Source organism: Lepidothrix coronata, unplaced genomic scaffold, assembly GCF_001604755.1.
Source record: "Lepidothrix coronata isolate B3197 unplaced genomic scaffold, Lepidothrix_coronata-1.0 Scaffold188, whole genome shotgun sequence".
Classification (NCBI taxonomy): Eukaryota; Metazoa; Chordata; class Aves; order Passeriformes; family Pipridae; genus Lepidothrix; species Lepidothrix coronata.
Window position 1 is genome coordinate 852,775 of NW_016690368.1, and position 27,576 is coordinate 880,350.

General features: G+C 46.0%; 1 protein-coding gene across 1 annotated transcript in view; it reads left to right on the top strand.

Annotated features, from left to right (window-relative positions):
- PRDM16 (PR/SET domain 16) overlaps nucleotides 1-27,576 on the top strand; it is a 169,745-nt gene that overhangs the window by 39,865 nt on the left and 102,304 nt on the right. Inside the window, exon 2 of the mRNA XM_017831180.1 lies at nucleotides 408-458. Coding sequence (XP_017686669.1) covers nucleotides 408-458 — 51 coding nt within the window. The remainder of the gene's footprint in view (nucleotides 1-407; nucleotides 459-27,576) is intronic.

The window sequence follows — 27,576 nt, forward strand, 5'->3', positions numbered from 1 at the left end:
CCTTCCACCTCAGTACATTCTGACTCCGTGATTCTATAATAGTTCTGGTATCAGCCCTCCATCCAGCTCCCAGAATGGCTGGGTTACTCTTCTGCAGTTGAGAGTTTTGGCCGTTATTCTTTTTAAATACTATTAATAATTTATTGTTGTTGATGTTGTTGTTGTTATTGCATTATTATTGATAATTTATACATCTGTTATATTGATATATAATATAACTATTGTATCGATATATAGTATATAACAGTGATATATATTGATAATAAATATAATTGATAATGTTGTTATTATTAAGTTCATCATTATTATAATCATCATCATCACAACCACAGCAATCATCCCTATTATCTTGTAACATTCTTAGTGGTGACTCAACTCTCTTTTGTTTCTGTTCTGTTTTTCCCCAGCAAATACTGACTGATCCCGAGGTGACCTCCCAAGAGGGCAATATAAAAAAGGTAGGATGTGGCTCAATCTTATGTGAAATGTTTTATTCCCTGGCTCTGAAATAGACCTGGACCTTTTTTCTCACGTTTGTCCCAAAGTGTGTCTGTCACAATAATGTCAAAAAAGTTTTCCAGTATTTGCTGTTGCTGTTTTGGATCAAGTGTTGTGGTTCTATTGGCATATTCTGCTGTCTTTTTGTGATTCCAGTTATTATGAAAGAGAAAATAATAGTTTGAGGTGTTCCTTGACTCTGCTACAACATAAACAGCTGCTGGCCCAAATCAGAAAACCTCATTTACCTCTTTTCCAGTAAAAGAAAATGTTGGTCCTTTGTTAAAAGTGCTAAATTTTTGGAGGTCACTTCACCATGTAAATGTGGCTTATGTGAAGTCCAAGGGAAAAGGAGTAGACATGTGAAAGGGTAAAATTTGACTCATGTGATGTGTTACTGGTGCTTTTCATCACATTGTGGTGCTTATACTCTAACACTGACCAGAGAAAATGTGTTCCTCAGTCAGCCCAGCTGTATAAATGTCTTCATTGGAGCTCTGAGGCAGCCTCAGCACAACATATTTTGGTAGCCAGGCTACTATTCTGGTTGGAGTTATTCTCAGAAGCACTAAAATCAGATTTTTTTCCTGTGTCTATCTGTTGGTTAATGGCTTCACTAATTAAAGTGTTACAAGTTGTGTTTGATTAGAGCCTCTTGGATGCTGGAGCTGGTGTGTCCTCATTTAAATAAGGAGTTGTTTGTGGTTCCTTTCCTATGCAGTTGTCTTATGAAGGATATTCACAGCCCTGTTTGTAAAGTTTTTGGAAGTGGGAAATATCTGAGATTGGAACTTGCCACAGCTGCCACTGCTGGTCCTGCAGCGTCACTGCTGCTCCTCGACTCGGGAAGCTGAAAGCAAACTCCTCTTTCACTCTGGCAAACAGAGTGAAATGTAATACTTGTCAGGCTCCAAAGTTGGGTTGGGAAAAGGTATTTAGATGCATGTCCAGTGTGGACTGTTCTATTCTTACCACGTACAAAAAAAGCAGGTTTTATTTTCGCCAGCCGGGCTCCCAACGGGGAACATCCTCTGACCACGCAGTGACCTCAGGAGGGACCTGTGGCAGCAGAGCTGAACTTTTTACCTTGGGCATCTCCATAACTCATGGGGTGTCTGTCTCTGCCTCTGTGGGATCCTTTTGTCTGGATAGACGTGGTGACAAGGTGGCAGGTTCTTATTATCAAACGCACTTCTCACGAGGGTGGAGTGAAAGCTCCGCTGGTTCTTGTGCAGCCTTTAATTCCAGTATCACAAATGAATTCTCCATCCCCACCTCCAGACTGTGCCCTAAATAGAGCAGGAGTTGTGTGAAACAGGGTAGAAGGGAACAGGAGACTGGCACCTTTATATGTTCAATCCTTGGGTTTGTATTTAAACTTCATTCCTTCTATTTCAAGGGACACTGTTGCAAAAACTACAGGTCTTTGTAAAACACCATGTCCCTAAATATTTCCTGAACTACAGATATAAAACTGGACAATTATGATATTTGACAAGGGGGGAAGGACTGGCTTTCCACTTGTGTCTTTTAAATGCATTGTAGAGAAGCACTAGTGGGTTTATGAGGTGATAAATTTATTGAAGGATGGGCAATAGGGTTTTACAGCTGGGGTAAAGGAGGTCAGAGCAGTAAGGTAAAGAGTTCAAGTCTAAACTTTATGGCTTGTGAAAAGACTACTGTGAGACAGCTTTTCAGTCAGAAGAAAATGAAAAATAAAGAATGAGAAATCATTCTGGACATTTTTTGTGGTGTCTTAAAATTGTTTGGAAGGAGCACTCTGGCGTTTGGCTCCAGGGGTACAAAACCCTCCCGGGAGCAGGTTCCCTCTCCCAGCCTCTCTGAATCACTCAGCTGTCATATCCCTGAAGACACAATAGTTGAGATTTGACTTCAATTTATTCCTGTTCCTTCAGAGATAAGTTGGTGGCGAGAAGGTGACTGAAGACAAATGTGACTGTGGTGGGTGGGCTGATTTAAACTGGAGCTGCAGAGACCATCATTGCAGTGGCTCCTTTGCTGTATCAGAATTGGGCACTGACAAGGACTAGAAAGAGAAATAAAAAACTGGAATGCAGGGAAGAAAAATCTGTAAAACCAGGAGAAGGCAGGGAAGGGAAGGGGATGGCAGTGAGAGGGGTAGGGAGGATGTGCAGGAAGGAATCTCTGCTTAAAAACTGATCCAGAATTATCTCTGCTGTTAACCTGCTGGGGGGGGGGAAAAAACCTCTTTTACATAACTATTCAGGAACTGAAAGGCAGTGAGAAGTCTGAAAATGTAGCATAGCAGAGATTGTTATATTTGGCTTGGAGCAAAAAAAAAAATAAGTATTTTCCCACTATATCTGGTATTTTTCAGTTTGTATTCCTGTTATTTCTGCTGGGACCACTAACACCACAAAACTGATTTCTTTGTTAGTGGTTGTCTGACAGGAATTAAGATTTCAATATTATCAAAGGACCCGTACCCAGGTTCGTTTTCTGTATCTGTGCTGTGCCATGGACTAAAACGTGCTGTACTCCTGATGAGTTCTCTCCTTGTGTCATCTGTGCTTGCTGATATTTAGTTTAACTTGGACAAATATACACGAGCTCCTCACCCTGATTGTTTAGCTTTAAATAATCAATTGTGAAACCAACACGAAAATAGGAAATTCACTCAGAGCTGTGCCCAAAACATGAGTTACACCTTTGGGTGTATCATCCCCTGGTCCCAAATGCCTTTTTCCCAACCCATGTCCCTGCAGTCTGTTTGTTTTGCTCAGAGAGCAGCTCCTGTGCTCTCTCCCTCTGAATTTTCTGAGCTTCTCGGCTGTGTTTAATGAATGGGAACAGCAGCTCGTTGTCGTTGTTTTCAGCATCGTTGTCACTTTGGCTTTAACTTGGAGCTGAAAGATTCCGACTTCCTCTGGCAGGAAGCGAGGCCGGTGTCCCTCACACATCCCAGGTTTTCAGTCGGTGTGTTTGTCTCTCCTCTAAGAGTCACTTTGGCTGAGGGTTGGGGAAGGATCTGTGTGTGCACGGAGCTCCCAGCCAGGCTCCTCTGGACAGGCTGTTTTTCTGACCGTGGTGACAAGGGACCTCAGGGACTTCTCTCTTCAGTAGACTCTCTATTTAGTTTCTGTTTACTTAGAGGGAATAGCCTGAGGGGCTACTGGAGAGAAAACATCTGTGGGAGATAATCTATAGAGTTATCTATCTATCACTCTTGTCGACCCTGTCTCCCTTGAGAGCAAGCTGAGAGACTTGTAATAAAAAGGCATTGCTGAAGAGGCTTTAGGGACAAATAAAGAGACATGTTAAGGGCCAGCTGAAAAAGGATAGAAGACATTATTAAAGCTCAATAGCCATCTTATCAAAATCCAATAGGATAGGCATTTGGCAAAAGGCTTTAAATTTATTCTTTGACTTTCTGGAGAGCTTGAATTTATCCATTAACAAGAATGTGCTGCACAGGGAGCGGGAGATGCTATCGGCTTCAAAAGGGTTGGATTCAATCTGGTATTGTGCAAAACACAACAAAAACTGAAGACAAAACCAATTTTCCCCCCCTACTTTGGCTGCCTTCATTCCGGCATTGCAAAATACTGGAAGCTGGGAGCGTGAGGCTGATGAGGCTGTAAAGTAAAAGTAATTTATGCAGCACATTTATTCCGTGCTCACAAATCACACGGATGTTTTTAAAAATAAAGTTACCGTTAGAAAACTGGGCGAGATGAGAAATTTCGACCTCTTGGAGAGCACCGAGTAGTAAACAAAAAAAACCACCTCAGGTACGTGGAAAGCTTTCAGTCCTGAAACAAAAGTAAAAGCCGGCGAATGTTTTGCCGCTGCAGATGCGAAACGGGGATGGGGCCATAAATCTCCCCGGGTTTGTTATTATATCCAAAACGCTACAGGTCACAGGAACCATCTGATACTTCAGGAACACATTGTTCGCGCGAGATGATTGATTGATAATTATGATAATTTGCCAAATGATTATTTGGGTATTATGAGCGCGGTTCGCCCCGCCGGAGCGCTGTGAAGACATTTTCTATATCACGGGCCCGTCAGAAATGGCCTCTGGCAAGGAGGGATGTGGAAAGGTCTGGCCGGGCTCTCCCGGCGGGATCTGTAGGACTGATGAATGATGACCCAGAGGAGTAAGAAATCAGACTTCAATAAGCAGTCAGGAAGGTAGTTAGGGAAGAGCAAGGGAACTGTTAACTGTCTTTTGTGCAGCAATTACTGGCCAGGCCAGACCCCCTCGGGCCTGAGCTGGGGCTGTCAGCGCTGCTGTCCACCCGCCCAGAGACCGAATTCGAGATTTAACTCGGGCTCTGCGAAGGGCCTGGCCTTGCAGCACAAAGCACACGTGCACTTCTGCAGTTAGCCTGGATTAGGAATATGTTTATTTTCTCTGGCTGGTGAGAGGGGTTCCGAATCTGTTAGTGAAGATTTAAGCCCCCGAATTTCAGCCGTGTTTCTTCACCTTCCCGTGTATTGAGGAATCAACCCCCCGAGCTTTAAAACAATTTTCCTCCTCACTGAGGATTTCCCAGAGCTGGAGGCTGATGATGCCCCACAACCCCACGTGATGGTGAATGGGGAACAACCCCCATCAGGGGACTTACAGCCCCGTTTCCCCGTGGTCGCTGCCTCACAGCCACTATTTCAGAGAGAGCTTTCATTTGCTTGTTTTATAGGTTGTATCTTTATGAAATAAAGGTATATTTAGCAGCCACAAACAGAGGCAGCTTTGAGTTGATTTTTATAATCTTTTCCTGAATAGACTTGCGTCATTCCAATAAGCCCCGGACAAAAGAGTGGACAGTTGTCTGAGAGTCTTTTTTATAACATTTCTCTCTTTCTATTGTTAGAGAGCTGCTAATAAAAGAACCAGGAGTCCATTAATTCAGTGAATGAACATATAGTAAAGTCAGTTCCCTCTTGAGAACAATAATGTTGCGGTCAGCTTAGGTTTCCATGGAAACTAAGTACTTCTAAGAAGTTTGCATCCTTGATTTTGCTGAAATGAAGCATGTAAAGTAAAAAAAAAAAGGTGTAAGGCTGGCACGGAAAAGTCGGCACAGAAAGTGATGGTTAAAATGTTTTGTGGGAATAACACTGTGTGTTTAATTTCTGTGATACAGATGTTTGGGCTTGGTTGTTTAGTGTGTGTGTGTGTGTATGAGAAATGGTTCCATGAAAAGGGCTTTGAGCCCATAAATCAGGCCGAGTTAAGGAGACTTGCAGTGGTTAAGTTTGCTCTCTCCGTATCTCCAGCACGTTGGGTCAGTCCAGCCACGCACATCTCCAGGAGGTGTAACAGTGTCTGGGCCCAGGGCTCTGTCCCAGGGCTTCCAGAAGTGCAGGCAATTAAATGGTTGATGGCAATTAACATGTGCTCTATGGCAAGTTAATGTAGAGTTTGGATATGGTGTGAACACCTCGTGCAATCTTGAATGAGACCTTTCTGTGAAGTAAGTTGGTTCTTTTCCTCCCTCCAGTGTGAACCCCAGAGCAGTGACTCGAGCTGTTCTTTAGCACTGATTTATAACCTGCTGTCTTGTTTCCTTGAATCGCTGTAGCTGAGGGAAGTGTCCAAAATGCTGAGCTGTTTGCACACGTTGTGCCAAGTGACACATCTCTGCTGAGCAGCATCTCCTCAGATAAAAGTGTCTGTTAACTCCAGGCACAGTTGTGGGAGGTCACCTTGTCATTGTAACGCACAGACACGCAGACTGTGTGGTGGCCTCACGCTCAGAACCAAACCAGCTCCATTTTTTGGGAGGTGAGGAGGCAGGAGCTGCTCCCCTGGCAAAACAAACCAACCCAGACACGAGTTCCACTCGGGATCTGCCGTGTCTCTGGTGTGAGCAGTGAGGTTGATGTCTGGTGCCTGACCGGGGATCTGCTCGAGGGGGAATCACCAAACCCCCTCCACTGGGGATTCAGAATCCTTCCCTGGGAGGGTGGGCAGGCCCTGGCACAGGCTGCCCAGAGAAGCTGTGGCTGCCCCATCCCTGGGAGTGTCCAAGGCCAGGTTGGACGGGGCTTGGAGCAACCTGGGCTGGTGGAAGGTGTCCCTGCCCATGGCAGGGGGTGGCACGGGATGATCTTTAAGGTCCCTTCCATCCCAAACCATTCTGTGATCAGGGCATGAAGGAGACTCATTAAGACATTTTGGCTGAGCAATCAGTTATGCTAATGATGCATGCAAATTTAAGATTCATGAACTTTTTTTAAAACTCAGAGCTTCCTGAACAGTGGGACAGCCACGTGTCCTGCTGAGCGAGCTGCCCTTGCTTGGTGTTTGTGAAAATGCTCACAAACACACATTGAAACAGTCTGAACACAAATTAACAGTTTTAACACACCTTTAAGAGTTTTAGCTCTTCTCTCACGATCCCCCTTCTCTCTCTGTGTCTCGGTAATTCGTTTCAGTGATACTCTGTTAAAAACCCCACGTAAAGAAAATCCTCGAGGTTGGCGTTTGTTCTCTCGGCTCCCGATGTGTTTTTAATTGTTTGCATACCTCGGAGCACAGACCTTCCCCCGCACTCTGAAAGGCTGGCATTTACATCCCGCCTGGAAGACGATTCCTAGTGAAATAATATTCTGGATGATTAGGAGGCATTACAGCCCCGACTCAGTTTAAAAATGCCAGAATGCCCCAGAGATCCCATGAATCTGCTGCCAGCCGGCCCCTGTCAGAGCTGAAGGCAGCACTGTCTGGAGCCCAAAATCAGCCTCAGGAAGGTCATGTGAAAGAAAATCCTCAGTCATCAGGAAGCCCTTGGCCCCGTGGCCTTTCTGACATTTTCTGACAAACCTTAAATCACCAGAGTAGACAAAACATCACAAATTTTGGAATGATAGCCTCTGGGATTTCAGGGCTGTGTGGTAACTCGGAAGGTAACACCCCCCTCTCCCCTCCCTCTGCTCTGCAATTCCCCCCTGGCTGCAGAGGAGAGCCCAGAGGTGTTCCTGGAGTCAGCTCTGCATTTGGTACCACGGCCGGGATGGGCTGGGAGCTGACCCAGCAGCAGGGGAGGGAGATGCTCTGGGCTGGCCCCAGGTATTTCCATGGAACAGGGAATACCCCTCAGGGTGGGGACACATCGCTCCCAGGGCAGGTTTCTCTTCCAGAGAGGAATTTGGAATCAGGAATTTTTGTCCAGTTCTGTACATTAGAGAAGCCAGGTGGTTCTGTCAGTGCAGTCTGTGATCCTGAGGGATGTGCAGGGTTGGGTTAATCCCACTGTGCAGCTGTTAAAGAGAACATGGACCAGGCAGGAGCCTGTTAGAGCTCATGGATAAACGGGAAAACCCGGACAGCAAGTGGGGAGGGAGGAGGGAGGGATGTGGGGGGGGAATGGCCACATTCACAAGGAGAGTGACTTGGAATTGGCTCCAACACTTATGGTGCTGCTTTGAAAAGGCAAAAAGTGAAGCCAAAACACAGGGCACTGGGTGCCAGTGAGCTATAATTAAATATAAATATATATATCTCATAGCAAAACCAAAAAATGCTTTTATTTTATTCTATCAAGTGGTTACAAAGCAGTGAAGGTGTGACTGTTGTCCCGTGCACAGTGAATTTTGATGATGGGGTTTTAGATTAGATGAGGTTTTTATGAGATGACAAAGTGTGTGTTCTGAAAGAAAACTCAACCCAACTTTATTTTTCGTAGAGCAGTTTCATGAGAAAAATAATTACTAGAAGTCAGCTCTTCTGTGCTGTTCAGTGGTGTCTGCTGCCTTTGCCCATGGAAATTTCAGCATGCAACAGCAACACTTTGTAAACACATATATAAATATATAAAAATAAATATATAACAACAGTAGTAGTAGCAGAAGGAGTCTAAATTAAGTGCTTAAATCCCTTCTTGGCTACTCAAGTGATTAATATTTTTTATTACTTTTTTCCCCTCCTTATTTTAGACTGTAATACAGAATATAGAAAAGAAATACCAAAAGCTGTGGAATAGATTATAAACTGGTTTATAAAGTTTAGAGGAAGTTTTCCTCTTGCTTCTGTTGAGGCTCAATGTGCCCTGTAAGTAACTGAAATTAAGAAATCTTCTGTCATATCAAGGCATGTCCTAATCTCCTGGAGTTAGCTGATTATTTTAGGGATTTGTTGACATGAATGTCGGCCCTGGAGAAAGGAGCTGACTTTGCTACCCGGCATTTTTCCAGCTCATTAATAATTACTGTACAGATAGTTCTGCATCTCTGCTGTCAGAACATTTTAGACCCTGGTTTGTGCAGTAATTCCTCCTGTTCCAGAAGAATAAATCACAAGTCCTAAAGGAATTGCTTTTCCTAATTTCCCCTGGAATTTCAGGCTTACCCTCACCCAGAAGATTGGTTCTTCCTCAGGTGGAGTCTGGTGGAAACTCTGGGAATGTACATCAGTGCTGTTGCCTCGAGGCAGTTTTTATGATGGTGCTAAATTCTTCTTTCCTTAAGAATTCAATTTAAAAATGAATCAAGAGGAATTTTCATTTTTTTCATATTTACCCTTCCAATTACATATATCTGTATGTAAACCCAGAAGAGTCTTGACTTTCATTGTTCATCTCTTCTCTTAATACCTGGTTCACTTTTTTTCCTCTTTCTGTGGTTCTGCCCAGAAATAACCTGGGCCTTCCTCCTGGTTATCTTGGCAAATCCAGGCAGTCTCTTACTCGGCTCCTGCTGCCCTGAAATGGAGATTAATCATTTTCTTGGTCACAGGAATCCTAAAAAAGGTGAATCCTGAAAAGCTCGTGGCAGGAGTTCAGCTGTGCTGAGGCCCAGGTTGCCATGTAAATCCACACAGTCAGGAAAACACTGTCAGCCGGAGACACCCGGCTCTGTCTGGAGCTGGGATGGTCGGGACACTGAATCATTCCTTTGCTTTGAGCTCATCTGGGGGGGGTTTCCTTTGAACCTGAATTCCTGTCAGGAACAGGGGTCTGGAGCAGCCCTGGGGGTTACCATGCCCAGTTTCCTGCAATCCCATAAGGATGGACAATCTTCCCTGAGTAGGTTGTGCTCTCCATAAGTAAGATAATTTCTTTCAGGCTCTTTGTCTTCTGATGACTAGAACATGTCTTCTGAGTTCCAATGTAAATTTATTCCTGGCAGTTTACGTTTGCTGGCCCTTTTGCCAATAAAAACTTCTCATTTGAATGGTGTCCCATCTTCCATTCCAGGTCTGATGTTCACCATATGCTTATTTGCTCTTTGCTGTGATAGGATTTCCTGCAGCCCCCGGCACATCTCTGCTAAAATGGGTAGAAACTGGGCACCCCTGGTGTAGGAAACGTGGGGGTGTAAGATCCTGCTCCTTTTTCCAAGGAATTGCTATATTGGAGGTGTCTGACCAGTGGCATCCAGCAGAATCCATCCTCATCCAGGAGCTGGGATGACTTTAGCTGAAACCCTTCCCTCTGTGCCCAGAAGCTGTTCCCACAGATCTATGGTCCATTTTGCTTTTTAAAGGTATTTAAATCCAAGGAAAGAAGTCATGGTGGTCAGATGTGGACATTTTAGTTATTAATATCCAGATAACGAGATTTTCTCTGAGGAATGAAGTCCCAGACCCAAGGTTTGTTGTGATGATGGTGGATGTCCCTGTTCCTGCTGTGCCCAGACCAAGGCTCAGCCACTGCTCTGTGAATGTTGGGGTTATTGTGACTCAGAAGTGTGACACAGTAAGGTGCCCATGAAGGCAGGTTTTCTCTGAGATGGTTTGAAATGGTCCTTTTTGCTGCATGATAGGAAGTCTGGCAACCAAGTCACTGCTGACTGTCAGAGCCTGCAGTTTTGTTTGGTTTGGAAACTCCCTGCGAAGTTTGGATGCATCTCTGAGATTCATCAGAGCCCCTTTGCTCCAAAAAACATGGATGAAAACCTTGCACATGACTGGTTTGTTGGTTTTTTTTGATGGGGGGGAAGAGGGGTTTGCATAAATTTCTTCTAATTCCTCAAACTAACTGGGCTGGAAATAGCAGAGCAATAGATTTCCTTGCTGCATTTTCTCTGTTCTGTTTGCAGTGCCAGGGAAAGCCTGGAAGTATTAGAAACTTATGCACATAAGTGATGAGAAAAGGAACTAATGGAGTTTTTCTTTTTCTCTGAAAGTTCAGAAATCCTTTAGAGCTGGACAAGGCTTTGGGTGTGTTTTCCTTCTTGCAGAAATTTGGTAGAACTAAAAAGAAAAGACTTTTTCTTTTAGGATATCTGAATGGGTTGGTTCTTCACAAAGCAGAACCCCAAACGCAGCCATGACTGGCATAATGAGCAGATCTGAGGTTTTAAGAGGGAGAATATATTTTCCAGATACATTTCTCAGCTACGTGGTTAAATTAATATTTAGTGTCACCCAGAAAATGTCCTGGACTGTCCTTGGATAGGACAGAAATTCTGTTGATCTCACTGACTGTGTCCTCCTGTTCTCCCAGTCTTGTGCTTTTTGTACTCTTCTTCTGTGACTCTTAAAGATGCCAAACACAGAATTATAACAGTGTTTGGTTACTCTCTCTCCCATCTGAGGATAACCAAACCTCTCTCTGGATTTACACAGCCAGGATTTACCTTTGTGGTGGCCCTTCTCCCTTCTCCCCCCAGTTGGTTTTCACTCACAGAGAACAGTTCACCTGCGTTTTCTGTGCTCACACAGAGCTCCCTCCCCCTCCGTGCTAACACAGCACATCAAATATTTTTTTTGCTTTTTCTTTAAATATCCACCTCAATGAATAACCATTTCCTTTCTTAAAAAAAAAATTTCTTTTTATTTAAAAAAAAAAAGAAAGGAAAAAAAAAAAAGAAAAAACCTGCTGAGCATCTCAGTTCATGGGTCCCAAAGGCAAAGCTGACGTGGTGGCAGAGGGGACACCCCCTTTCAAAGAAACAGAAATACTTTAAATAAATTAATTTGAATTTTCTGTAGGAAAACTGCTTTAAGACAAGCAGATGTCAGGCCGTAAAATAAACAGCTGAAATTCATATTCTGCACTAAAGGACCATCCTCTGTGCCAAGGGAGCCGCTGTCCCTGCTCTGTGCCAGCCCCAGCTGGGGGCACACGGGGCTTTTCTTCCCTCTTCAGGCTCCTTTCACTTTTCTCTGCCGGTGCCCGGTGAGTGCCGTGCTCTTTGTGCTCAGCGTTCCTTATCAGCCAAACTTTTTTTTTTCCCTCCGTTTTCAAGTGGATTTGGTGCTCGGGAGAGCCGGCAGGTTAAGAGGAAGCTGATCTTTGAAAGGGCTGAAAGTTGCCTGCTGAAATCCCGCGTAGCTGAGGTTCCCAGTGTGGGAACTGGTTAATCCAGACTCTAAAGCGTGTATTTATGGACACCTGGATAACAGAAACCCACGGGAAAATAAAATTAAAGAAAGAGGAAAAAACATTACAAAAGCTCTAATATTTACAGCTGTAAACCAGAGTCCTGAATTAATACATTGAGGGAAATCAGGGATGAGAGAACAGGGAATAACAGCTGCAGAAGGGGATAGCAAATGAATGCTGGAACGCTTCTGGCTTTTATAGAGAAGATTTAAGGTGTCAAAGTATTTTTCTGTTCCAACATGGCAGTTCTTTGTCCTTGTGGCTGACATTGCTGGGTTTCTATGTATCGTGGCAATGGGTGGAAACATCCTTTAACTGCCAGACAGCACTTACAGATAAGCCGCCAATTAATAATGTTGATTTGAAAAGCCCAAGAATAGGTGAGAAAGCAAAGTCCTTTGGTAAGTCATATTTGCACAGTATTAAGAGTCCCCTTTTACCTGGTCCAGTAAACACAGTATTAGGAACTCTGTGCTATTGAAAAGCTGAGAGACTCTAATGATATGTGGAACTGATAATTGCCACTCCTCGGAATTCAGCACCCACTTATCGTGCCTTTTGTACATACATACCTCTGCAACGGGCAGCCCCTGGCAGATGTGTTTCCCCTTCCTAAAGACCGAGGGGGGATTTATTTTCCCGATGCATCGACCTGTTTTATCAAAGAACTAAATGTCGGGGAGGAACCGGCGTTTCCCTCAAAGCTGGTGGCCCTCGAATTGTAGACTTTACGTTGGGTCTGGGTGTGCAAACAACCCCTCTGTGTTTGCTCAGCTGATGCCACAATCATCCCTCACCACTCACAGGGCAAGGCCAGTGCAGGTTCTGAGGGAAACAAGAAGTGATTAAAGCTGTGAGCAAATGCAGAAGCAGTTCACTGAGGGAATCAGAACGAACCCCCAACAGCCACCACGTGTCTTTGGTGTGAATCCACCCGGCCTCGGGCAGCTGAAATCCTAAAGGTGTAGGGTGGGGACACGCAGAGCTGGTTTTAGTCACGAGGGAGGCTGGAGCAGAGCAGTTGTTGTCAGCTGGCCACGGAATGTGCTCGATCATCTCTATCTGTGTATGTTCCTGTGCTCTTGAAAAGGCATAGAAATGGAATTAATTAGAAGTAGATGAAGCTGTTTGATTAAAGGGCTTATTTGTTGCCTAGATGTATGTGGAGGTATAGAAATGCAATTAGTCAGAGAGTGCCATTAGCAGTGTCAGAGACCAGAAGTAATAGAGCTTAACCCTCCCGGGAGCTGCTCTGGGAGCCTGTCTGGGTGTTTGATCCCGTGGTGCAGGACGTGGGTTACACCAGAACAACTGTTTTTGCCTCTTAACTCTTTCTGAGGAGTGATTCCCAGCAAGAGCCATCCTGTTCAAACACACACAGTGCCAGCTCTTTGCTCCCTGCAATTGTCAGGGTTGAAAACAAGGAGTTTGTCAAAGACTTGCTTTAAAATATGCAAAATACATCAATTTGTCAGCTTTCAAAAATCCCTTAAGAGCTGGGCTGTGGGTATCACACAGGGAAAGTGGGAACCTGCTGCCATGTCCCTTTGTGTGTCAGTGACCTGGATGTTTTGGGGGTGAGGGTGATGATCATACCCACGGGATTAAACAGGACCTTTTGGAAGGGACACCTTTGGTGCTGCCCTTCCGCAGGGTCCCTTTATCAGCTGCTGCCCGAGTCCACCTCGATGGCATCAGAACTCACCTGCCTGCTGGCCAGGGGGGACTCGGAATGCCTCTGGGATCTCTTGGAATGGAGTCTTGGTGCTGTTGCTCTTCTGGCCCTGCCAAGCACGAGGAGGGGAACGGAACATTGGCAGAGGGTACCGGGTTGGGTTGGGTGACTTTGAGGTCTCAGTTCTGCTGCCCAGCACATTTGTGGTGCTGCTCTCTAAGGGAAGCACTGTTGACTGGAGTGCAGGTGCTCAGCCCCACGCTCACCACTGCCAGCTCACTGATATGTCCTGGTAGTCCTCACTCGTGGGATTCTGACGCTTTCTGGGGAGAAATGTCCATGTGTGTGATGCCCATCAGGTGAGAAAATGTTCACCAGCATCAGCCAACATTGGAGCAAACCCACTCTTAACCATATAAATGTATATGATTCGTCTGCCCTTTCCCTTGAGAAAGTGCCACACTTCAGAGGAAAAGAAATGCACTTCATATTTCAGCTGATAATGAGAAGTTAATAAAATCGGGATTTTGTGCAATGCAGGACCTCTGACATCTTAATCTTTATTAAAGAGACTTAAACTACCAGGAACTGCTGGTGCTGACTGGCACAGCCAGACTCGAGAAACACCAGGAGAGACTGGTCAAATGAACTGTTAAACAACTCTTCCTAATCCATCAGGAAGAAACAATAAGTGCTGGAAACATCTATTTACCATGCATCAATCACGCTTACCTAAGCAATTTCTAAGTAATTATACTTCTGTTATATAGTTCCTGAGATGACTAGTCTGAATGAGACATTTGCTTTATTAAAACAAAAAAATTCACTTTACTTGACATATCAAATGGTGTTTCATATTCTGTCACAGTAGTAATTTTTCTGGACATAACCTCTACTAATTGTTGTGTTAAAATCCTATCTGGAATTCAAATAGCCACTTTTCCCTTTTAAAAACTTGACAAAAGGAGGGGTTTAAAATTTTTTAAGTGGTAGAGATTTCATCTGTTGAGTTTTGCTAAGTCAGTAAAAAAGGTATTTGGACCAGCTTGGCAAGATGTGACCTGTGGGAAGGGGATATTGGACAGGGGGAGAATAATAATTGATCTTCTCTGCTTAGTGAAAGCTTAGTGCCTTTTTTTCTTTCTTTCTTTCTTTTTCTGCTTGCTTTTATCCAAAGACATCCCTGTAGGTGCTGCTGTAAGAGGCACTGATGGTCTCCAGGACAGACCAAGCTGTGCCCATCCATCTCGTTCCTGTACTGAAGGTTTAAGGGTTTGCTTGTATTTTTCCTGCCCAACAGAACATTCCAGACTAACAGATCAATTAATGGAGGGCAATTTGTATCTACATTTTATGCAGCTATACAAATGCTTGTGTCTTGTTGACCTTTGCTGTTTGAACATGGTGGAGTTACAGAAACAGATGTTTATATATGTTTATATGTGTGTTTTACAGACCCATGGTTGTGTGGGGCTTTGAAATGTCGTTTTCTAATCCACTCAGAGGAAGGGGAGGGATGGAGCCTTTGTCAGTATCCAAGCAATTAGGATAATTAAAAAAGAAAGCTTATTGGGTAAACATGCTCTTAGATTGTGACCTCTTAATTAATGGACTACAGGGAGAAATTACAGCGGTGGCAAGATAATTAACACATGCATTTAAAAAGAACTGTTAGACAAGGGTATTATAGGATAGTAAGACACAGATTTGAATCACCGAAGGACTCTGGAGGTGAACAAACAGGGTTGAACAAGACAAGATTTGCATGTGTGAGTGCCCCAGCACACGAGGGGGGCAGATTAGGAGAACTTTGTTATCACTCCTTTACTGGGACGTTCCCTTAGTGAAGTGTTTCAAGTCCAGGCTGATTTTTGTGCAGTCCCCCAGGAGCAGAGTTCTGCCATGGAATGTGTTGCCATCACTAATAATTCTGAATATTGCTGGAGGAGTGTTGGAAACCCTCCTGCTCTCCTTGGTGGGGACGTTGGCACCCGTTGGCATCAGGGAGCTGTTTGTGTGTTGTGTGTGGCACCTTGCACGTGTCTCCCTCTAATTCTAACAATTCCAGTCAGTGTTTTGTAAACTGTATCAGCCTTTTAAAAAAAAAAACAAACAACCAAACATAAATGTTTAGGAACCAGGTTGTTTCACTTCTCGGGGAAAACCAAAGTGTGACTTGCAGAGTTTGGGTCGTTGTGCTGTTGGGTCCCAGCAGCAGGTTGAAAGTCACTCTTCACCCCCAGTGTGGAGAGAGCTCAGCCCAAACAGGCTGGAACACCCAAAGCAGACATTTTGGGATTGGTTTGCCACTGGTCTTGCTCTTCCCAGGATCAGTGGGGCCGTGCAGGTCGTGGGTGGGGGTTCTCAGGCCTCTCTGGCCTTGGACATGGGCGGGTGACTCGCACCCAGAGCAGTGGGGACAGCCTGGATGTGTGGTGGTCACCAGGCATGGTTATCCATAATTCAATAATGTAGGTTTTAGGAGGTGCTCCTCACTGCAGGGGCCTGGCAGGTGAGGGGCTGATCTTTCTCACCCCCTTCAGACTTTGTCCATTTTTTGGAAAGAAGGGCACAACTGTGTGTGGATCTCAGATGTCTGGGACCACCACACCTACCTCCAGAATATGCTTTTTTCCTCTTCAGAGTGAGAGTTCCTGGCCTGGCTGTCAGGATTTCACATCTCCACAGTGCAGGGAAGCAGAGCTCACACTGTCAGAGGGAAAGTCTCTCTGATGGAGCATCCTGAGTCTCTCAGTGTCTCAGGAGGAGTGTGAAAACCTGTGGAGATGTCGTGGCAGCTCATGGAATTGTCCGTGGATCAAAGCTTGCCCAACCTGCAGACAGGGGCTGAGCTGTGGGTGGGCTGTGGAGGTGCTTTGTCTGTGTTGAACAGATCTCATGGTGCAGGTGACAAATCAGTCTTCTGTGCTCTCTGATCATTAGATCCCCAAAACTCTAATTTATCAAAAGAACAAACGGCAGAAAAGTCAGAAACTAAAATGATTTGTGTTAAGGGATCAAAGCTCATGTTCTAAATGTACACACGAGCCAAAGCTCAGTGATTAGGTACAGTTTAGGAACATGTGATTTGCATAAGTCCCCACTCCCCACAGCATCCCAGGGAACAAAGAGATGCTCTGCCAAGCCAACATTTCCTGGATCCCACCGTGCACTTACCCAAATCCCACCCACTTCTGGGTGAGTCTCAGTATTGCTGCTTTTGTCTGAATATAAATGTCCCTGTTCAGTGCAGTGTTCATCCTACCTGGAACATTAAAGATGCGTGTGGACTAAAAAAAAAATATAAAAAAAGCATTATGAATGTTTGATTAGTGACTTGGGCCCCAAATTTTTAACTAATTGAGTACATTAAATAGTATGTCTCTGAAAGACTAATACAAGACACTTTTCAAAGCTTCTTTAATAAAAATTCTATTTGGGATTTGACCATAATGGCTATCCTTGCTTGCCAAAACATGACTTCTTAGCAGGTGACTTTCATCAAGTACATCTGAAATAGTACCTAAATGAATTAGCAATAAAATGGACTTAGGCCGAGCAGTAGGAGCCTCCATTAATCTTGGGTTAATCACTAAAGAGATGCCATTCACTTTTCTTAAGAAGTCACATTTTTCTCCCCTTGCTGGCGACCAGATTTCATAAAGTAACATATTTCTAATGAAAGGGCTCTGCTTGAATTAAAACCCTGAAGGTTTATGCAGATTTTAGTTTTGATTACTGCTGGCATGGGCTCTTAGCAGACTCCGGAAGGTAGGGCCGCAGTGAAAGAGTCCCAGCATGCAGTTCATAATATTCTTTGAAATAAAATAGTGCACTTGTACTTAGTGGCTTTAATCAGCTCTGACTTTTGATAGTCAAACAATAGCTAATTACAGTAACACCTGCCTTCTAAGTCATGTCATGTAGGTTATTGCCAACAAGAGACCTTGTATCTTAGCTGCGTGATTATTATAGAGTCTAAAACCTATCTGTTAAAAAAAGAGGGGGGAGAAGAGCGGAGTTTGGTGGCCATTATCGCTCTTCTTATTGTCTGCTGCATTTCTGGCTTTTCTGTTGGCAGTTTTCTGTGTTTGAAAGGCGAGGAGTTGGTGTTTATGGCCGGATTAGAGATGGGAGTTGCAGGGGAAAGGACCCGATTTGCAGCTCTCACATTTCCGTGCAGTAACGGGAGATAATGCTGGACGTGTCCAGCTCCAAACCCAGCTGAGTGTGTCTCAATTTTCAATGTAGCACGAAATTTAAAATATGTTGTGAGTTGGTTGTATCATCTGATCTCTGGCGTGCAGCCACGGAGGAGAATTTTATTTCGCCGTCATTAAATGCACTGGTCGGGGGAGGGAACAAAGGGCCATTTATTTCAACCTTCATCAATTTTGGAAGGGTTTCATAAAACAAAATACCCAGCTAAGGACCCCATGTTGAAATGGCCGACAATATTTCTGAAAAGAAATCCACATTTTGCCCCCCTCCAGTACCTGCCTTTCCTGGCAAGCACCGGGTCGGATGAGTTTCCCTGTCCTTTCCTGCTGCTGTGGAAGCCATAAATTATTGTCTCATTGAAGATTCTTTTCTCATTAATTTTGCCAGCAAATAAGGCTTCGTTTTCACAAACTCAGTCAAGTGAATAATCTCAGATGTTTGCCAGAGGCTCGACAGCCACTGGAACAGCTCTCCAGGAGCCACAGCTCCGTGTGCTGATCCTGGAGGGATGCTCCCTGCTCTGCACCCAAAAGGATAACGGCACACATTCAACACCCAGTTCTGCCAGATTTGGGCTCAGAACTGTGTGAGCAGTGAAGCAAAAAGGGCTTTAATAACCTGAGCCTCCAGAGTAATCCTGACAGTGTAAAAAGGACCAAAATGAGCCCTCCTTAGGTCTTGTTGTGCAGAGTCCATTTCTCGGGGCACGTTTTAGAAAAGCCACTGCGTCCCAGTTGGGTTGTGCATGTGGAGGATTCCACTGCTTGGAAGGCAAATAGGTGAAGTTCTGGGAGAACTGTCATTCTCAGCTCTGCTCCGACAGACAATAGAATCCCTCAAAATATTTTGGGATTTTGATGAGATGTGTTGTATCTGGAACCTGGCATTACCTGCGCCGTGACTCATCACACCCAGGTACTGAGGATGGGTGTAGGTGGTTTAAATTTCTCTTTACAATCAGACTGCATGTTTAAAAAAACATTCCTTCTGGATTATTCAAGGAGTTTGCAAGGGAATGTGTTCAGGGTTACCTCAATGAGCAGGGAATGCGAGCACATGTTAAAAGGACACGTTAACTCAGCTTCCCAAAGCTGCTTCTGAGTTCAGCTTTAATGGGCTGGTTTTCCCCTGTAAGTTATTCTTTCTCACTCCATCATTTGTCACGTTAACCTCAAACTGCGTGGTAAGAAATCTTCTTTATATCAGTTACCATGTTTGCCATATCTGATCAGTTTGATTGATCATTGCCTCGGCCACAGGTTGGTAATAAGCTGTTTTGAGAGAGACACACATTTCCCATAGGACAAAACTGGCATGACAGCATTATAAACTGGCCATTTATCAACCTGCTCCCAGGTGGTCACTGTCTGAGCACGGCTCGGCAGGCTGGGCTCCACGGGGAGATGGACTCGGGGCCGGTGGGCCCCGTGGAGCAGCTAATGCAGGAGACAGAAACAAATGACACCGTGCTGGAATCACAATGGTTAGTGCAAATGTCACGCCTGCAGTCGCCAACTTCCCTTCCTGAGCCCTGCTCCGACAGCCAGATCCAACACACGTTGGATCCACGGCTGGATGGTCCTGCTGCACGTGGCAGCGGGTCAGAGCTGATCCCCAGGGACAGAACTGCTCCCAGGGAGAGAACTGCTCCCAGGGACAGAACTGCTCCCAGGGAATGCTGAGGGCCTGTCCTGGCCCAGGAGGGGCTGGTGCTCGCTGCTGGCCGGGATCCCGACTGCAGCAGACTCGTCCTGGTTCCCTCTGTGTGCCTGGGATTTCACGGGCTGTGATTGTGGGGGATGGAGCAGCTCTGCTGTGGGGAACAGCTGGGACAGGTGGGATAGTTCAGCTGGAGAAGAGAAGGCTTCAGGGTGACCTGATTGAGGCCTGAAGGGAGCTGACAGGAAAGATGGGGAGAGACTATTTACAGGACAGGACAAGGGGAAATGTCTTCCCACTGCCAGAGGGCAGGGTTAGATGAGATATTGGGAAGGAATCCTTCCCTGGGAGGGTGGGGAGGCCCTGGCACAGGTTGCCCAGAGAAGCTGTGGCTGCCCCTGGATCCCTGGAAGTGTCCAAGGCCAGGTTGGAGAGGGCTTGGAGCAACCTGGGACAGTGGAAGGTGTCCCTGCCCATGGCAGGGGTTGGAAGGAGGTGATCTTTAAGGTCCCTTCCAACCCAAACCGTTCTGTGATTCCATGAAATTCGTCTTTTGAAGAACTGAATAAGGTGTTACGAACTTTTCTTCTTTTAACCTCCTCTGTGTGTTGTGTTTTTTTCCCTTCAGAATTTTGGTTAAGTGACTTTTATTTTGCAGCTTAAACGTGAAGTTATTCCCAGACTGCACAAACTGCAATTTTTAATCTTAACGATAGATTTAGTGACCACCGAAGTGTAAAATAAACTACTGTGGCCTAATCAATCAAATCTGCATAGTTGAGAGAAAGCACCTGTATGAGGCTTTTATATCAGAATGTCTGTAATGGTAATAGATGTTTATTAGCAACCATAAAGCTGTTTGAATTTAATATCTCTCTAAATAACACCAACAGCATTAAAACAAATCTCTAAAGCAAATGCAACTGCGCCATAAACAGCCCACAATGTCGGGTTTAAAAGCCATTACAAGAATCCTGTGAGATTCATGGGTTGTTCTGTGGCTTTGGACACTCAACTGTGAGGGAAAAGAACCACCGCAGGTATGGGAAGGAGCCCCTGGAATAAAGCATTGCCCAGGTATTTGGGAAATGATGGATTTTGTATTTTTGCACTAGATTTGTACAGCTGGTTTGTTAAGTGGAACAGACAGTGGAGGCTTCCACCAAGGCAATGCTCACATCTGAAATGTCTTAAAAAATAAGGCTGTAAATCACATCCCATCAGCTTGGAGCCCAAGAACCTGCTCCCAGGACTCGGAGGTGGTTTTGAAGCACCAGAGAGGTTGCAAACACTCCAGACCTGTCAGAGTACTTGTCCTTTGTAGTTAGAAGTGAACACCAAGTACCTCCTGAGCAGTTTTTTTAGGCTATCTTGGCACTTTGATATCTGTAGAAATCAGACATGTGGTTCTAAGAAAACAGCAGAAAAGCAAAATCGTTAATAAACCATTAAGCCCATTAATGCACTTTCAAGGATTTAAAAAATGTTCAGGTTTTCTTGTGTTTAATCAAGAGTTCTTCTTCGGTCCCTTATTTACTGGAATTCTTAAAGCATCCTTGGAGATGGCTGCAAGCTGGAAAATTCTCAGACAAGCTGCTTTTAAATCCTGAAAATACAATTTTCACCCAGTGCAGCTACTTGTGGCCTAGGAAGTGTTTTCAAAACAAATAAGCCACTCTGGGAACTTTTGCTTGGCTGCTCTGAAAGGCTGGGGGTGAGAGGGAGGCTTTTCCATGGATCCACAGGCAGTGCCTGTTTGCACGGGCTCGGTGCTGCTCTGGCTCAGGTGCCCAGGGCTCTGCTCCCAGATCTCTGGGAAGCAAATCAAACCTGGCCCTGTGATCCTGATGCACTCTGAGGTTGGGGGCCCCCAAGAAGTGGTTTTTTTTTGGGTGAGTGTGGTCAGATCAAAGCAGTTGGAAAGAACAGGAATATTGAGCTGGCAGGAGGTCGCGGGCACGTGGAGAATAAGGGGGGACAGTGTTCCCTCCCCAGGGCTGTGGGAATGGGGAACATTGGGGTGCTCTGTGCTCACACAGAGCCAGCACACACCGGGCCAGCCCCAGCCCCTCCTGGGGGATGTCTGCTCCGAGGATGGCCTTGAGGGGGGATTGTCCAACAGAGGGGAGGCCCAAAAGGGGATTTTGCCCAGCACAGAGGAGAAAAATCAGAAAGCAAAGCAGCCTGTTCCTGGGAGGGCCTGGAGTAGGAAAGGGAATCCTCTGCAAACGGGGAAATGAAATTTTAGGATGCACTTTTTCGGTGTTAAAAATACAAGTCAGGCTCTGTGGAAGGCACAGAGGGTGCTCACAGCTCCCTGCTGACTTGCCTGGCATGGCTGTCCCTCCAAACACTGAACTGGACCTGTAAGGAGCCTGAGAGGCAACTGTCTGTAATCCCTGATGGTGGTAACCGTTGGGGTGAGGGCTTGGAACACACCAGCTCCACGTTTGTGCTCTCCACTGAGCAGGAAACTCCCTGGTCCTGCTCGCAGGGTTGGCATGGAGGAGCTGCAGACAGTTTGGGGAGGAGGTGAGAGACTGAGAGAGAAGCCTATCGCCTACCAACCCCCAAAACAACAGTGAATAATCAAAATGAGTGCTGCCTATCATTCCTAGGAAGTTAAGGGCTGATATGTGGCATGTGGGAGGTGTCAGGAGAAGGAGCTGTGTGGTTCAATCTGCTCCTGCTCGTGAGCGGCCGAGCGGCTTTTCCTCCGCTCCTCAAACGTAGCTAAACAAGGGCTCTGCAATAACAGAGCAGTTTCTGTTACAAAAAATCATTCTTATTTTGCTATAAATTACAAAAGACCACCCCCTCTTCTCCCCTCAGAAAAAAGCACTGTGACTGGAGCAGGAACAATGGCAGGAGACAGCACCCGGGGCTGCCTGGCGCGATAACAGCTCGGCGAGGGAAGGGCAGGGGCAGCAGCCCACCAGCACCAGGGGTTTTCCTCTCCATCAGAGAGAGAGAAAATTTAAGCAGAAGGAAAAGGAGGATGAGATTGGATTGTAGAGGCCATAAATCAGAGGGAATTAATAGGATGGTACTCAGATGAATTCGTTCTGGGTTGGGTTGGGGAACCCACCAAAAACTGGAGCAAATGTTTTTTGTGCGTTCCATGGAATTATTAAACTGCTCACTAGAGGAGGTTTAAGTTTTGCCCCTGGTTTCCCAGCTGCTGTTGGTTTTGTGCCACCTTCGTCCCTGCACCCGCTGGAATGTTCTCTGATCAATGATTCAGTCCGTGAGTTCACCTGATCCCTGGGAATCCAGCAGGTGTGATCCCTGTCAGGACACTGTTCCTGAGGAGCTTGGGAAGGAAACAGCAAATGGGCAGTGAACTGGGATGGCTGGTTCAGCTCTTCCCTCTTTCTTTTATGTCTTGCTTCTCTCTTGACTTACCAATTCCTTGCCATAGTCCCTGTGTTCTCTGTCACTGGACTCCTTGGCTGGTTTCACACTCTGCAGGGTGAGCAGTGAGCGAGCTCAGCTCAGCAGGTGTAGCAGACTTGTCTGGCAGTGAGTGCATCAGGATCAGGGAAATTAGTAAGGAAGAAATGGGGAAACCGGTGTCCTGGCAAGGTGGTGATCAGTCAAAGGCTGGACTCAAAGATCTTGGAGGTCTTTTCCACCCTAAATGATTTTGTGATTCTGTGATAAATGTTATTACTGTGCTTCAGGAGGGGGAGAGTTTCCTAAGTTTGGGTAGTTAGTGCATGAGGAGGGACCCCTGGAGTCCCAGGGATGTGGGTCCAGTGTGTCCCCAGCACAGACTTGCTGGGGACATTTGAGCAACCTCATCACCTCAGTCCCTCAATTCCAACCTCCGAACAGGGGAAACTGGAGTTTGGCTCTGGGTGGTGGGGACTGGGAGCTCCTCAGCAGCGTGGGGATGCAGCACCTCGTGGAAAGAGCCTGCTCCTCCCAGAGCCCCTTTGCAATACCAGGAGCAGTGATTATCCCAGAAATTCCCAAGTTACACGTTTGGGATCAGGGCTGTGGCACAGATTCCCTGTGGAGTGCAGTGTCCCCACACTGCAGTGCCCTTAAATCCATGGAACTCCAGTCTGAAACACTTTATGTGAGTTTTGCTATAAAATAAATGTCCTGTCCAACCACAGCACTCATTGGTCCAAATGAAATAATTTGTCTTTAAAATACACTTTTTCTACTTCTCCAGGCAGAGCCAAAGGCCCAAGTCTGCCTTCAGGATTAGCAGCCAGTACAATTTCAATTTATAAATGAAGCCCTTTCTGATTTGCAAATAAAAAGCATCTGAAACCACTAACCAACTTGGCTTTCATTTTTATGCCTATAAAAATGTCTGAACCACTTGTTTTTAAAATTTTCTAACTGGAAGACGTGCTCCTATGAGCAAATATGTCCAAGTTTCTATTGGAAGATGAGAGGAGTTCAATTTTTTGATGAGAGGAGTTAAAAAATCCTCGCATTTGCAAGAAAACTCAGAGCACTTGGTCCTCTAGAAACAGCTACAAATAACTTCATTTAAAATAACTCCCAATCCCTGTTGCTGCACCTGCATTAGTGACACGGTGCTGGAGGGCTTGTTGTAGTTGGATCCAAAACTTCAGGTGCAGAACTGTGGCCCAAGCAAATCAGGGAGGAGTTTTCACGTGGATTTCAGTGGGATTGGAATTGTTAATCCATCATCTGTCTCCAGAGGAAGCGTTTGCACGAGAGGCAGCGCACGCGGTGCTGACAAAACCACCCCAGGACTGGGTGTTCTTCCCACGTTTCTTTGGCTGTGTTTGCCTGTGGAGCCACTGAAAACCACTAAAAATACTAATTTACAGCCGAGTAATTGCAGTTTGGTTGTCAGTCACCCAGCAAAGTGCTGCAGGGGTGTGAAACACCTGAGCATCAGCCGGAGGAACACTCAGGGGAGGGAGGACTGGACCCTGCCTGTGTGAGGGTCTGTCCTGGCACAGGGATGTCCCTCCTGCTTCCCACCTTTTCTCTACCCTGACCTATGCAGGTATTTTAGGAATATTTTAGTGCCCTTGGTTTTCTGTCAAAACAAGAAAATAAAAGGTGCAAAACTCAAAGCCCAAGGCCAACTTCTTTTTGAATGTGAAGTTGATTTGGGAAGGGGCTGAGGTAGGAATTCAGGATCACTCTTCTGGTTTTTGGTTTTCTTTGAGTTAGAAGGATTTAAGTAGTCACCCCTCTGCCCAGGTCCGATTTCCTAATTTCTTTAGCCCCCAGTTAAAAGGTGGTTTCTGCTGCTGAAAGATGAAGGTTTCTGTGCCAGGCAAAACACAGAGAATGGCTGGAAAACCATTCCAGGCTAGTGCAGACCTGGGGCAGAAGATCACAGAATCATTTATTTTGGAAGAGACCTCCAAGCTCATTAAATCCATGGAGATACCCCAGGGTGCAGGAGGGCTCAGTCTGCCTTTGCTTTCACTTGTTACTTTACAAACAGATTTAAAAGGAGAAAAAAAAAATTATAAACAAACATATAGTCTCCACTCCTGGTTTGTTTGTATTTTCCTGGGTTTGAGCTGTTCCTTCCACTCTTCCAGCCTCAGTTTGGCTGCTGTTTGTGTGCAGGGAGGGAGGTGTTGCTGTAACCAGGGCCTGGGGGAGGCTGGGGGGGTGTCACCGCTTCAGCCCACTGCATCCCATTCCTTCTGGAACAGTTTGGAGTTTGTTGTCTCTTAACAGTTTGAAATTGGTTTTGTTAGGTCTGAACTGCCCTTGTGAAGGATTCCTGCTAAGAGATTAAGGGGTTTTCCTTAGTGGCTGTTGAAGGACGGAGAAGGGAGGTCAGTGCAAGGGCAGGGTGAGGTGTCCTGTGGGCCTGGGGGGCTTTGGTGTGACCCCCAGCCCTGGCCACACCTGCCCCAGCCCCTTGAAAGGGAAAACCCTCGGGAAAGCATCCCTTGGGAGAGCATCCCTTGGAAAGCGTCCTTTGGGACAGCATCCCCTGGGAGAGCATCCCTTGGAAAGCATCCTTTGGAGAGCATCCCCTGGGAGAGCATCCCTTGGAAAGTATCCTTTGGAGAGCATCCCTGTGCCTGGGGCTGTGGCTGCTGCTGTGCCCGATGGGCAGTGACCCAGCCTGGACTTTGGCATTCCTGGAGGAACAAGTCAGGACACAGGAGCTTCATTGTAGGATTAAGCAAAACCCTTCCTAACCCCGTGCCGTGAGCCCGGTGCTGTGACAACCCGAAGGGACCTCGGCACGTGGGCAGGGTGGGGGACTGACAGGGATGCAGGATACGAGGGAGCATCTTTCTATAAATCAGAATAATACCCAATAGCCTAGAATTATAGAATAATCTCCACAAATTCCCATAAATTCCCAGTCCCCCCTCGTCCCGCGCGTGGCTCGTGCTGCTCCTGGAACAGGGGAGGCGAAGGAAGCGGCGGCTGTCGAGGGGCGGCTTCCCCCGCTCCCGGTCCTGCCCTTCCCTCTGCTCAGCGCAGCGGCGTTCCCGCGGCTCCTGGGCCGGCTGTCCCCCGTTACCCCCGCCCCGGTATCCCCTGGTATCCCTCCCCTTACCCCCGGTATCCCCCGTTATCCTCCGTTATCCCCCCGGTCCGGCTCCGCCTGGGCGAGGCCGCCCCCTCTCGACGCTGCCGCGGAGCTGCTTTAATCCCACCGTCCTGTTCCTGCCTCTGGAATAGGGAAAACCCCCTTTTTTTACTTATTTTCTCCGCTCTGGTCAGAGACACTGTTATTAACCGCTGAATTCCAGCCTTTCTTCCAGGTATTTCTGCTATCTGAAGCCCTCTCACGCTGCTCTCAGTGGCAGAGGAGTTTCCTTCCTTTCCTTTTTCTTCCAAAGTGCCGACTTCCAGGAAGGTTTGGTTTCAGAGGAACCACGTAGGGGTTTATGTCTCTATCAAGTCCTCAAGAGTTGTGGTTCTGCTCCTAAAAGTGGGTCTGTGGGCGCTGCACCAAAAGGGACAGTGCTTTTCTGGGAATTATCATTATTCCAACAAAGTAAACTGTGCCTGGATACACAACTTCCAGGGCATTGTGTGGGAAGATTTGTTAGGAATGAGAGCCAGTTTCGGGGTTCATTCATCCCCGTTTAAAAACAAACCACACAAACAACACCCCCCCCCAAAAAAAAAAAAGCCCTACGATGATTTTAGGACTCAAGTACCACTGTTTTGGGCCAGAATGGAGATTTTCAGTTTTGCCCAAACAGCAAAAGATTTAACTAGGAGATTTCCCTGGAAGTAGATAAGTGTTGCCTTGTAAGTCAGTTTATTCAATTACTCCAAACACCATTGAAAAACCCCCACTTTCCTCATGGCAGCGAGAGGGGTTTGGCAGAGCCACTGACGGGGAGTTTCTGGCTTTGGTGGGTGATCCCAGATTCCTGATTATCCTGGGGGTGCCTCCCAGAGGAGGGGTGGCACCGTGACGTGTGTGTGCCCTGCAGTGGGAGCCAGCCCGGGGGATTCCAGCCCCCTTCTCGTTGCAGAGTGGGAATGTGGAGGGAAGGGCTGGGATGCAGATATTGGGTGCTTTAGGATAACAAAACTTCTCTGAAATTCCGGGTTGATTTCTCGAGAGAGTCGAGCCTGCAGCGTTTCGGGAGGAGTTCCAGGGTTGGAGAATGTTGAAATGTTGTTGGACATGTTCTGAATTTTGTGGTTAACTCGAACTTTGTTTAATATTTGTGGATCCCTTTAACCCCTGAACCCCTGGCAGAGGAAGGCCCCAAGTGAACAAAATCACTGCAAGTGCCCTGTTCCAAATTGCTCGGATTTATGATGGCACTGAAATGTTTCTGTGGCATGTGTGTGACATTTGCTGAAATTTTATTAGACCTTCACTTGAGAATCAATTCACAAAGGGCAGAAGCAGGAAAATCTTGATGAACATTAATCAGCCCCTTCTTAACAGCAGAACCGGCCCCGTGTTTATGTGACAGGTTGAATGGATTCCATGACAATTTTATCTGGAAGTTCTCTTTCTGTCTCAGGGCAGTGGTGAATGCAATTCCCTTGTTAATACTACTTGCAAAAATATGTTTGTTTAGTCTGTTATTTTTGATAGCTCTTACTGTCTGGAAGCTCTCAAAGGTTTTATCTTCTGTCATAAATGGTGATACGACTTTGTATGTGGGCAAACACAGGTACGTGGAGGGATTTATAATTCTACCTCAGTCAGGGAGTTCAGCCTCTCTCCTGGTGTTCATTATCTCCCGTTTTCCT